The sequence below is a fragment of the Chlorocebus sabaeus genome, chromosome 8 (assembly GCF_047675955.1).
Source record: "Chlorocebus sabaeus isolate Y175 chromosome 8, mChlSab1.0.hap1, whole genome shotgun sequence".
In the NCBI taxonomy this organism is placed as follows: domain Eukaryota; kingdom Metazoa; phylum Chordata; class Mammalia; order Primates; family Cercopithecidae; genus Chlorocebus; species Chlorocebus sabaeus.
Genome location: NC_132911.1, coordinates 116,025,259 through 116,039,426, shown reverse-complemented (window position 1 = coordinate 116,039,426; position 14,168 = coordinate 116,025,259). Strand labels below are relative to the sequence as shown.

At 31.7% G+C, this 14,168-nt stretch overlaps 1 protein-coding gene across 2 annotated transcripts in view; it reads left to right on the top strand.

The window, feature by feature from the left end:
* The window catches only part of CSMD3 (CUB and Sushi multiple domains 3), a 1,272,067-nt gene that overhangs the window by 1,136,242 nt on the left and 121,657 nt on the right, over positions 1–14,168 (top strand). For both annotated transcript variants that reach the window (XM_008001392.3, XM_008001388.3), the window contains 3 exons: positions 6,951–7,069; positions 8,241–8,310; positions 13,047–13,163. In XM_008001392.3, coding sequence (XP_007999583.2) covers positions 6,951–7,069; positions 8,241–8,310; positions 13,047–13,163 — 306 coding nt within the window. The remainder of the gene's footprint in view (positions 1–6,950; positions 7,070–8,240; positions 8,311–13,046; positions 13,164–14,168) is intronic.

Sequence of the window (14,168 nt, the reverse complement as noted above, 5' to 3'; positions counted from 1 at the left end):
TTAACAAAACAATGTTACTGGGTTTCTTAGCAGTAATTAAACATTTTCCCCTCCATGTCTCCTTATCTCAATGCATTAATCACTCATATGAAATCAATTACAATACTAGGACATATATATGTATATTAATATACATATATACGCACACATTTATTTACACACACACACACATTCAGAACTACCATCTATAAATGATATGATTAACAACATTTCTGGTACAGATTGATTGCTTTGTGAACAGAATTGGAAAGAATAAGTTTTGGTTATAAATAAATATTAGTAATATGAAGCAGTAAGGATTTAATATTTTCGGCCAGGGTAACTGCCTACAATAACTTGACAGCAGACAGACATGAATGTATGCAATTTTTTTTAATGGATTTGTCCCTGGATTCATTTCTGATGTTTCTTTTTTTTGGGGGGCTACAACAGCAGATTAATTGATCCAATCCCATTAAAAAATATTTAATCAGAGAGCAGCTTTGATTGCATAATTTTACAAAATTTATACTCATGAACTTTAAAATGACTAAACGTTTTCATATCTTTTGTTAAGCAGGAGACTAGCCTTGGTTAAGCAGAAAAGATGCCTTTTCAACATTTCTACAAAAAAATTTTCTTATCGATTCTTAAAATTAACTGATAGGTTTTGTCACTTGTAAAGAAGTGAAAAATAATTCCCAAAGATATTTCAGAGTTAATATTTAACCACTCAGAGATTTATTTGTGTAAATTTTAAAAATGGCTTCAAAATTCAAACTGTAGGACTTTCATATATTTTTGTTTCACTTTCTTATTTTCTTTATTGCACATGAAAAAAATCGACTCCAAAAAAAAAAAAAAATGAATGAAGCCAGCAACATATGACTTATCTGATTATATCATTATTTTCTTCCCGGACACAAATCAGTTGCTAATTGATCTCCTCAACTGAACTTAGCTAGCCCAATTCAATATCACCTAAAAAAATAGAAGGGAATATGTTCTTGTACTTCTAAATTTTCTGCTAGTACTAATTCATCTAGGTTTTAAGTTATTTTATTATATACAAAAATAATTTGTTATTTTAGAAAATTTGGAGATGCAGGAAAATACAAGGAGCGACATACAAATCACCAGTAATCTTATAATCGAGAATTACAACCACTACTATTTGGCATAATTACATTTTATTATTTATCTCTATGATTATATACATGTAAGAATTTGTTTTAACTTGCAAAATTGCTTTTACCTAGTTTATAGAGTTTTGTGTCATTTTTTTAAAAAGTTAAAACACCTTCACAAACATTTTATTTTGTTCATGTATATTATGTAACATCTTGTTTAAAAATGAGCTATATTCAGCTACCTCACTAACATAGTTTTATTTATTCTCCTCTTGGAGAAGGAAACTACTACTACTGGATTTTGATAGTTTTATATATATATGACCCTGAATAGAGTATTTGATTAGAAAGGAAGAGAAATGAATGTGTACAAAATTTGGCCTTCTCAGTGAGAATGACTGCAAGAATGACCTTACTGGTGAAGAGTAATAAATTTACTGTTCAAGACTCCCAAGAAACTAAAATTGTACCAAAGGAAGGTGAAATTGTATAGACAAGACATACAGGTTTATATCATAGTTCACTGTTTTTGTATTCAGTAGTTGCTGATAAAGGCTCTACGAAATCAGATGAATTTGATGTGTGAGGCTCATCAACGAGTATTAAATAAGATTAATACACACGGAAGGCAATTTCTATCTCTTCTTAGATTCCAAAATCTGGTTGGAGAAGAAGGATGTAAACCCTTAAACATTTAAAATTAGGTCACGATTTAATGGTAACCAAGTTTTCCTAGGTCCGTAAATTCAATACTACAAAAAGGAATGGAACATGATGCATGCTTGGAGACCTAACTACTTAAGGCACTGGGCATTGGGATTGCAATGTACAGACTCTCCTTATCTAATTCCAGACTGCCTCAAATGTATTCCCAAATGACCACTTTATTCCTGCTCTTTACTGCCTGACTTTCTAATCTAATCAAAACTCTATCAAGTCACTGCTTTTATGGCATTTTCTATTGTTAAATGTCATCCAGTTTGGCATGATTTAAGCTACTGTAACCATTGTGTTATTAGATAGCTTTCATTTGCATAATTAGGCATTAATATTTACTAAGAAATAATCTAGATATAGGGATACACTCTCTTTCTTGTATTATTCATTCATTCATATAAGTAATGTTTATTGAGTGCCTCCTCAAGACGCTGTGCTCTAATGGCCTTTCTGGAGCTTTCATTCTCAGATGGGAGATAAATATTGAACAATTAATTGCACAATTATTTATTTATTGTCAGTTTGCGTTAAGTGTCCAAAAAGTAGTACAGAGTGGTGCTACAAGAATATCTATCAGAAAGAAATAATCTGGCAGAGGAATGAAGGAATATATATAAAGTATTATCATTCTTTAGGGTTTAGTTTTCAATGCTTTTTAAAAATGAAGTTGCATGTATACAGTATAATGCTGCTGGAATGGTGACTTCTTTTTTTAACCCATTTAAATAGACATTAGATTACCTTGAAAATGTAAATTACAATAATAAACAATGGCTTTTAATGAAGAGGAAAAGTTTTTAATAATAATAGTTGCATATTTGAAAAATGTTTTGGTAAACAAGCAAGCATTGGCCGGGCGTGGTGGCTCACGCCTGTAATCCCAGCACTTTGGGAGGCCGAAGTAGGTGGATCACGAGGTCAGGAGATCGAGACTATCTTGGCTAACACGGTGAAACCCTGTCTCTACTAAAAATACAGAAAAATTAGCTGGGCATGGTGGCGGTTACCTGTAGTCCCAGCAACTCGGGAGGTTGAGGCAGGAGAATGGTGTGAACCCAGGAGGCGGAGCTTGCAGTGAGCCCAGATCGTGCCACTGCACTCCAGTCTGGGTGACAGAGACTGCATCTCAAAAAAAAAAAAAAAAAAAAAAAAAAAAAAAATCGGTACTCCTGAAACTTACTCATTGTCATGAGAACAGCATGGGAGAGACTTTCCCCCATGATTCAATTACCTCCCACCAGGTCCCTCCCACAACACGTGGGAATTCAAGATGATAATTCCAGGTGTTGTGGGAGGAGACAACATGGGAATTGGAATATGGAGGGGACACAGCCAAACCATATCATTACTCATAGATTTTCAACCCTTGTCATCCTCTTTCTTTCCCCCACCCCGTAACCCCCAGTGTCTATTGTTTCCATCTTTATCCCCATGTCTACCCTGTGTTTAGCTCCCACTTATACGTGACAACATGTGATGTTTGGTTTTATATGCCTGCATTAATTCTCCTCGGTTAATGGCCTCCAGCTGCAGCCACATTACTGCAAAGGACTTGATTTCACTGTTTTTTATGGCTGCATATTATTTAATGGTGTATATATATACCACATTTTCTTTATCCAGTCCGTCAATGATGGGCACCTGGATTGATTTCATGTCTTTGCTACTGTGAACAGTGCTATGATAAACATACAAGTGCATGTGTCTTTTGGTACAATTTTTTTTTGTTTGATTTTGTTTTTTGTTTGTTTTTCCTTTGGTTCTATATCCAGTAATGAGATTGCTGGATTAAATGGTAATTCTAAGTTCTTTGAGAAATCTCCAAACTGTTTTCCGTAGTGGCTGAACTAATTTACATTTCCACCAACAGTGTAAAAGCATTCCTTTTTCTCTGCAGCCTTGCCACCATCTGTTTTTTTCTGACTTTTACATCATAGCCATTGTGACTAGTGTGTGATGGTATCTTATTGTGGTTTTGATTTGCTTTTCTCTGGTGATTACTGATGTTGAGCATTTGTTCATGTTTGTTGGTCATTCATATGTCTTCTGAGAAGTGTCTATTCATGACTTTTGCCCACTTTTTAATGGGGAATTTGTGTTTTGCTTGTTGACTTGTTTAAGTTCCTTATACATTCTGGATATTAGAGCTTTGTCAGATGCATAGCTTATGAACATTTTCTCTCATTTTCTCCCATTCTGTAGGTTGGTTGTTACTCCTCTAACAGTTTATTTTGCTGTGCATAATAGGTCTTACTTGTCAATTTTAATTTTTGTTGCAATTACTTTTGAGGATGTAGTCATAAATTCATTGCCAAGGCCATTGTCCAGAGTGGTATTTCCTAGATTTTCTTCTAGGATTCCTGAAGTTTGATATCTTACGTTTAAATATCTAATCCATCATGAGTTAGTTTTTGTATATGGTGAGAGATAGGTGTCTATTTTCATTCTTCTGCATATGGCCAGCCAGTTATACTAGCATCATTTATTAAATAGAGTACTCTCCCCATGGCTTTTTTTCTGTCAACTTTGATGAAAATCAAATAGATGTAGATCTGTGGCTTTATTTCTTAGTTCTGTATTCCACTCCATCCATCATTGTTGTCTGTTTCTGTACCAGTACCATGCTGTTTTGGTTACTGTAGCCTTGTAGTATAGTTTGAAGTAGGCTGTGTGATGACTCTAGCTTTGTTCTTTTTTTGGTTTAAGATTACTTTGGCTATTTGGGCTTTGTTTCAGTTCCATATGAATTTTAGCATAATTTTTTTCCTAGTTCTGTGAAAAATGATGTTGCTGGTTTGATAGAAATAGCATTGAATCTGTACATTGGTTTAGGAAGTATGTCCATTTTAACAATATTGATTGTTCCAATTCATGAGCATGGAATTTTTTCCCATTGTTTTTTGTCATCTGTGATTTCTTTCAGAAGTGTTTTGTAGTTCTCCATGTAAAGATCTTTTACCTCCTTAATAAGATGTATTGCCACGTATTTTATTTGTTTTGCAGCTATTGTAAATGGGATTGCGTTCTTAATTTGACTGTCAGCCTGGATGCTGTTGGTCTATATAAATGCTACTGATTTTTGTACATTGATTAAATATCCTGACACTTTACTGAAGTTGTTTATCAGTTCTATGAGTCTTTTGGCAGATTCTTTATGGTCTTCCAAGTATAAAATCATGTTGTCAGTGAAGAGAGATAATTTGACTTATTGTTTTCCTTTTTGGATACCTTTTATTTATTTCTCTGACCTGATTGCTCTAGCTAGGACTTCCAGAAGTATGTTGAGTACAAGTGGTGAGAGTGAACATCGTTTTCTTGTTCCTCTTCTCAAAGTGAATTATCCCAGCTTTTGTCCAATCAGTATTATATTGGCTCTGGGTTTGTCATATATGGCTCTTATTATTTTAAAATGTGTTCCTTTGATCCATAGTTTCTTTAGGGTTTTTATCATTAAGGGATGTTGGATTTTATTGAAAGCTTTTCCTGCATCTCTTGAAATGATCATATGATTTTTATTTTTAATTCTATTTACATGGTGAATCGCATGTATTGATTTGCATATGTTGAAACAACCTTGCATCCCAGGAAGAATCCTGTTAGATCGTGGTGAATTAACTTTTTGATATGCTACTGGAGTTGGTTTGATAGTATTTTGCTGAGGATTTTAGGAACTATGTTCATCAGGAATATTGTCCTGTATTTTTCTTTTCTTGTTGTGTCTTTGCTGTGTTTTGGTATTAGGATGGTGATGGCCTTTGTAGAATGAGTTAGAAAAGTCCCTTCTTCTTAATTTTTTGTAAGTTTTGGTAAATTGGTATCAGCTTTGTTTGTATGTTTTGTAGAATTCAGCCATAAATCCATCTGGTCTGGGGCTTTGTTTTTATTTTTGGTAGGTTTTGTTCTTACTGATTTTATTTTAGACCTCAGTGGTCTATTCAGGGTTTCAGTTTCTCACTAATTCTATCTTGGGAGGTTATGTGTTTGCAGGGATTTATTCATTGACTCTAGATATAAAACTTTATCTTGGGAGGTTATGTGTTTCCAGGAACTTATTCATTTACTCTAGATAAAAAATAAGTTCTTACCTAATAAAATTAATGAAAGTGTTTTAAATTACATTCTTATCTCCTTATCAGAAAAATAAAATACTGAATTCAAGTAGCACATAATACTTTTCAGGTCTCAATGAGATACCATTTTTTTTCATTTTTCTGCTTTCTTTCTTTTCTCTCTTTTTTTTTTTTCCTTTTTTTTTTTTTTTTTTTTTTGAGATGAAGTCTCACTCTGTCACCCAGGCTGGAGTACAATGACAAGATCTCGTCTCACTGCAACGTCTGTCTCTTGGGTTCAAGCAATTCTCCTGCCTTAGCCTCCCGAGTAGCTAGGATTACAGGCACTTGCCACCACACCTGGATAATGTTTGTGTTTTTGGTAGAAACGGGGTTTCACCATGTTGGCCAGGCTGATCTCAAACTCCTGACCGCAGGTGATCCACCCGCCTCAGCCTCCTAAAGTGCTGGGATTACAGGCGTGAGCCACTGTACTTGGCCTCTCCTTTTTGATTATAATATCTTCAGAGAAAGAAAAGTTCTACTTAGAATTGTATTTTTAAAAATGTACATATAATAAGAATTACATCAAAATGTACCTCATGAATTTAAAAACTGATTTAGAATAAAAGAAGAAAGAGTTAAGCAAGGAAGACAAAATGGCAATTAATTTTTTAGTTTTTGCTAAGAATGTTTTTAAAGTATTATTTCATTCTATTATCATAATAAATTCTTTTTAATTTTCATGTAGGAATTTTCTTTTCAGAAATTTTTACTTTTGTTTCACAGTAGAAAACAATTAGGCCTGGAGTTAGAACACGATTTAGGTATATTCATACAGCTAGTTTAATGACTGGTGCTGTAAAAATTTAAAAAGTATAACTTTATAATGATGTTCAAATGTGCATTGCTCTTAGCATCTACAGTTAAATCTTGTTCACAGAACATTCTCAACATCTCAATGTAGTATCTAGTTTGATAAGACACTGATATTCAATGTTAGCAACTTAATATGCATAACTTAAGCATTTATCACTTGAAAGGTACTTAAATTGTTATCATTAAATATTCTTAGCAATTGGTTTGGATTCCTGTCCTGAACCACAAACTCCTAGCAGTGGAATTAAAATTGGAGACAGATATATGGTTGGAGATGTGGTATCCTTTCAGTGTGATCAAGGATATTCTCTTCAGGTAAGTCTATTTTAAAGTTGTGGTTTTGATTTTCATTGTCCTTTCAGAATATTTCACAAATCAATGACGGATAAGCCACGGGTTTTACAACATTGTTCCTGGTTTGCATCTTAAATCAAAAGGGTTCTCAATTTGTTAATAAAATGTACGCATGAGAAATATTGCTGGAATGGACTAAATTTATTTTGTTTGGAAGTAAAAAAAACTGATTTTGAGTCAAAATTAGGAAAGTTAGGAAGTCCTTTCTTCTTGATTTTAATTAACTAAATTAAAGTCTTTACTTTTCAAGTAAAAATTAATCTTTACTTTTGTCTCTATTTACATAGGATTGTGAACAACTGAATTCCTGGATTTTTTAGAATTTGAAAATAAAAGGAAATGCTACTTAAAGTACTGAATGAAACTTCCATAGCAATACATTTCTCAAATTAGTGAAAATTTACTACAAGTATATTTTCCTAGGAAGTGGATTTGCAATGTATATTCTGATTTTATGTATTTATATTGATCTTTTTTTACTTTTTTTGTTGAGGTTCTCAGTTTTATAATAGCATAAAAATTTCCTTAAAGAATAAATCAATTAAGATAAAAAGTTAAGGCAAATGCTATTTCACATATCAAATAAATAAATTCTTCAGAGAAAGCAAAATTAAAAATTAATAATTTATAGTCTTTAAAGTTGTATCACAAAATTATAAATCTCGGAAGTACAATCAAATCTTTCAGGACTTTATGTTTCAATAGAAAAGTTAATATACTTTGACTTGTTTTAATATTTTTATGAAACAATTTTAAAATTATTCTTTAACCTATTTCACTTTGTGTATTATAGCAATTTATTATAAACCACCATGTATATGACCCTTTCACTTATATAGTCACTGCAGTATCTTAGTAAAACATATTGTGATAGGAAATATTAAAACCACAATTATAATATGATATGAAGTATTATTTTTTCTACCAATATCATGTAGTTATATTTTACATTTTATCATAGGTGTATATAATCACTTTTCTTTAATCATGCTAAGATTTCCATAAAAGTAAATATGTGTATAAAAATAAACCCATGTACCTAAGCTTGTTTTTATAATTATAATTGACTACACTACAATAAATTTAAACTTTTTATATATGTTTACTGAACCACATCATTTTGTTTATGTAGGGTCACTCTCACATTACGTGTATGCCAGGACCTGTAAGAAGATGGAATTATCCAATCCCAATTTGTTTAGGTAAGTTAAAAGACTGTAAAATATTTGTAAGCTTCATCAGATTTTAAAGTTTCATTCTGTATATCATGATTTTCAAACATATAGTTTGCCTTTTACCAGATCTTATGGAAATGACTTTTTGAGGAAACTATTTCACATCTTCCTTTTTTTAATTTAAAAATTTTATTTTTATTTATCCTCAACTTCAATATCAATGGATGACTTAAGCTGTAGAAATTAAGAAAAGACTTAAAGAAATTCCTAGAGAGTTTTCTCAGTGTATCCATTGAACAGGAATATAAGTAAATATTCGATTGCTTGCTATTGAGATGGAATTTAGATAAGGAATCTAAAGTGTCTAACAAAGGAAGTATGACACCTCATGAAATGTCTTTAGTGGTGACAGCCAGTCAAGATATGGAATATATTAAAAGGAAACTTGGGTACTTTGAAAGTATAGGCCCACATTTTTGCTGTAACTCGATGCTGCTGCCAAATTATTTCTATTCATGCTTCCTTTTCTCTTCCTCATTTTTTTTGTATTTGTGTGCAACTATTAATATACTGGATTCTAAAGAGTATGAGAAAGTAATGCCAGGTATGATCCCTACCTTTAAAACATTCAATTACCATTTGGAGTACTAGAAATAAAATAAATGAATTTATTATCAAATAATTTAGTGTTAAATTGTATCATTAACTACATGATGGAATTTCTGAAAAGTGAGACTGGTGTTGATTAAAGTATTGGCAAACATATTCAGCTTGTAAGGCTTTCACAGAGTTTTGGATAATAAGTGTAATTAAGACACATGGAGGAAGAAGACGGCTCTTTCTGAGTAGGAGAAAGAGCCTAAGTCAAAAAAAACCAAAAAACAAAAAACAAAACAAAAAAAAACAAGTCCATGACTTGTGTGACTTAACCCTGCACAATGACCGTATCTGTGCTATATTCCTCTGCTTGGGCTGCCATAGCAGAATACTCCAGATTAGGTAGTTTAAACAACAGAAATTTATAAATTTATTTTCTCACAGTTCTGGAAGCTAGAAGTTCAAGAACAAGGTGCTAGCAGGTTGGTATCTTCTAAGGGCCTCTCTTGTTGCCTTGTAGATCATATCTCTTGCATGATCTTTGATTTGTGCACCCACACTCCTGGTGTCTCTTCCTCTTCTTAAAGGACACCAGTCCTATTGGATTAAGATCCTTGCCTATGACCTCATTTAACCTTAAGTATCTTAATTAAGGCTCTATCTCCAAATACAGTCACATCAGGGGTTAGGACTTCAAAATATAAATTTTGGGGGACACAATTAAGTCCACAACGTCTGCGTACAATGCACACAATTCTTTTCGAAGAGTACTGAAAAATGTTTAAGAGTGATGATGTGTTTAATTGGCAAAGTACATTGAAAACACTCAGACTTTAAATTGGATGATTTTTTAAGGGAAGCTTTTAAGGTACTATGAATAATTTATAAATGCATATATACCAATTTTAAAATCACCTCACATATATAAATGTAATGCATTTTGGAATACTTACATATGCACAGATAACAGTGATTGTAAATATATTGTGTGGTGTGTCTGTGTTTATGTGTATATCCAATTGATTATAAAAGTTGAGAATATAAAAGAGCACAAAGAGTAAAATAAGTATGTTTTCTGCTAATATGAAAGCAGAGAGTTTAGCTCTTTCATCCATTACCATATTGCTTGTACCTGAAAAGTTTCTCATCTTAAATAGGCATCCAATATATACTGTTTAGTGAACAAATTAATGTAAAGGCTTGGGATACTGTGTGTGTGTGTGTATATATATATATATAGAGAGAGAGAGTAATGGTTTTCTTTTTGATATTAACATGTAAGAATTTCTCATACCATATTATGTTTTTGAAATAAAATTTGAAATGTCAAAAACCACAATTGAAACAAACAAAATTTGAATTTTGATTCTTGACACAGAGCATTGTCTAATTTGTGCAGTTAACTTCTTTTTCATTAAAGGTTTATTTCTTGTCTTTTGATATTATAAATTACATATTTATTTTTTCACATTATGTGTTTCATAATTTTATGTTTATTATGAACACATCTCATATTGTAATTAGAGCACAGTTCTAATAGTTTGCTTATAATTTTTCCTAAATAGATTAATTATGTGTCTGAATAGAACTGCTTAAATTCTTTCATAAATATTATCAAATTTCTCCATAAGGTTGTACCAATTTAAATACCACTCTAGAATTACAGTACAGTTCCCATTTTGTTATATTGCTTGCATCAATTATTATTATTAAAAAAAAATCAATTTTCTCAGTACCATAAGACAGAGTAAAAGAGAAATAAAATATAAAATATATTTTTTAAAATTACCACTTCTTTTAGTAAATAAAGTATCATCTTGATTAAGTTTACATTTATATTGTAAACTAAATTAGAAAAAATTGTTTTATTATATAATTTTGTATGTTTAGTAAAGATGGGGTTTCACCATGTTGGTCATGCTGCTCTTGAACTCCTGACCTCAAGTGATCTGCCTGCCTCGGCCTACCAATATGTTGGGATTACAGGCATGAGCCACCGTGCCTGGCACATTTTAAATTCCTTTCTACTCTTTTTTTTTTTTTTTTTTTGTATTTTATAACTTCTGAACAATAAGTTTGTACTACATGTGATAGAGTATTAAAGTAATAGCAGTGATACAATAGCAATATTGTAACAAGAAGCTGAAAGCAAGAGGCTGATTCAGAGAATGTCTTAAAACACTAGTCATCAGATAACAAGGCTACAGCCTCATGAACTGGAAAATAAACCATCTCCCAGATATTTTGATTGAAAGAAGGAAAATTCATGTGAGATTTTATATATTAGAGACAACTAAGATGAAAAAACAAAAGTTCGTTTTATTTTGGAAGACTAAGCTATGGTTGTCCCTAACAAAAAGAGTGTAATGGGACACAAAAGAGTCTACATAAGCTGCTGATGACACACATAAAATTGTTATTCAAGGCATAGGAGTGTTGAGATTGCAGAGATACTGAGGAAATAGACATGAACAAATTGCTGAAGGCAGATGCATTCTTTGGTATGCCTCTTCATATATCTCTAATGATTTGTCATTGTTTTTCTTCTCTTGTTGTTATCTCTTTACTCTTTATTCTCTTTTCTTTTTCTCCTTTGGTTTTGGTATTTTTCACCCTGAAAGGAGGGACCATCAATGCAGAGGACAGGAATTCCAACTTATATTTAAAGTGATAGAAAGTAACAGAATTAGAAGGACAATGAGCAGCTCGAAGACTTGAAATTGTGAAGGCAAGAAAATAAAAGATAGTCCTTGCCTTTTACTCAAATTTCAGAATAAAGTAAAACAAACCTACAAGTGTATTGCCAGAAATATTTTAAAAAATATTTTAATTGACCAAAATATTGTTTTTACACTTCATTAATTATCAGATTTTGTGATGAATATGTATGAACAATTGAATTTAGGAAAATGAACTGGTAAATACTAACTTCGTCGAAAATTGATTTGGTTTAAGAGTGAATTAACTGAGATTTCAGAAGCATGAAAAAGCATATGGGCATATCTTTAGAGCTTGATTATAATCAAAAGTTTCATGAAAGGTTTATAAGCAGGCTGACTCCAAGATTATATATTTCTCCCTTGTAAAATCAGCTTGATACATAATTTGTTCAGTTCACATAGCAAAAGATAGTTGTCAAACTTGTTATTGAATATTGTATAAAACGTTGTTAAAATTCCCACTGAATTTGCCTTTAAAATATATAACCTGAGATTTGAGTATCTGCCTGTTGCTACTCTTGGCAAGAAATAATTGGATGCCATTGCAAATAAGTGCTCTATATAGGTAACTTTTGAATTTCATTTGTAGTCATGAAATTTGATTCTTCATCTAACATAATACGATAAAAATGTGCTTTAGAGGGAAGAATAGATTTCTAAAATGCAATTGCCTTTAATATATGCTCAAGAGTTCTATTTAACTATATTTAAAACCTTGAGTAAATTTCTGGTCTTATAGCTTTTGCTTACCTTATTGATAGTAAACCTGTATCATAGGGATTCCAAAACAAGCACACTTACGAACTCCCTAAATTCTCAAATTTGTGTGCATCTTTTTACGTATTTTTACTTCTCTATTTTTTTGTCTTGGTTCTTTTAGGATAAAATAAGGCCATATCTAATGTGTAATATGTGAACTTCTCACATATGAATGGAAACTAACATTTTGCTTAAAATTTTTTATTGAGCCTTCTCACAAAAAGAGGAAAAGGAGGGAAGGTTGTGAAAATGATTTCCTCTTGAATACAGTACTTAGAGCTGAAGTGGTTGACTTGATTTTACTCTGAATTATATCATCTTTGGGATGATTCAAAACATTTCTAGGACTACTTGAGAAAGAGAAATAAAGTACCCACCGTGGCAAAGGACATGTCTTTGTTCGTTTACATTCACTGTGCATGATCTGTTACTTTTATGCAATAATTGATTTACTTTGCATTTATTTCTGAGGAAGGAAGGATGATATCTTCTTATGCTGTTTTAGAAAATCTGTTGTTGATTATATTTAATTACTAGTATATAGTGAATGAACATTGACAATATTCAAAGTTATATCAAACAGTTTTAACTCAGAGCCTTGAAAATGTGAAATGATTTTAATATGTTTTTTAGGACAGTAAATTATTCCTCTACTCTGGTTTACTTTGGATTTCTGTTATTTTGCAGCTCAGTGTGGTGGTGCTATGTCAGACTTCAGTGGTGTAATCCTCAGTCCTGGGTTTCCTGGAAACTATCCCAGCAGTTTAGATTGCACATGGACAATAAAACTACCCATAGGTTTTGGTATGTGTATTAAAAACACATGAAAGAGCTTTCAATATTTATTAATGTAGCCTTAAAATAAATGTCAATGTTGAATAAGACTTTATACAATCTTCACAAATTTCAGTTTAGTTTAGGAATACATACAGCTAGGTAAATTGAAGAGTGAAATTTAAATAATTGTTGCTTAAGTCAAATACATTTCACATGGAGTACTTGGAAAATTGAAGATATATGGGCATTTTCTTTTTTTTACTCTAATTTGTTTATTATTTTTAAATTAACAAATAAAAATGGTACATATTTATCATGTAAAACATGATGTTTTGAAATATGTATACATTTTGGAAGAACTAAATCAAGTTAATTAACACATTACCTTGAATTTTTTTTTGGTGAGAATACTTAAAACACTCTTGGCAATTTTCAAGAGTGCAATATGTTGTTAATAACTATAGTTACCATGTTGTACAATGAATTTACTTATTTTGTGTAACTGAAATTTTGTACCCTTTAACCAACATTTTCTTAATCCCTCTCTCTTACACCCTGGTAACTACCATTCTACTTTCTACTTCTGAGTTCAGTTTTTTCAGATTCCACATGTAAATGAGATCATGTGATATGTCTTTCTGTGCCTGACTTATTGCACTTAACATAATGCCCTCCAGATTCATCCATATTGTTGTACATGACAGAATTCCCTTGTTTTTTTATGGTTGAATAGTGTTTCATTGTGTATATATACTATATTTTCTTTATCCATTCATCAGATGATGGACACTTAGGTTGACTCCATATCTTGTCCATTGTGAATAATGCTGCAAAAACACAAGACTGAAGATATCTCTTCAAGATTCTGACTTCAATTCTTTTGCACATATACCCAGTGGTAGGATTGTTGGAGCATATGGTAGTTCTATTTCTAATTTTTTTGAGAAACCTCCATATTGTTTCCTATAATGTCTGTACTAATATATATTCCCACCAACAGTGTGCAAGGGCATTTTATAATTATATATCGAG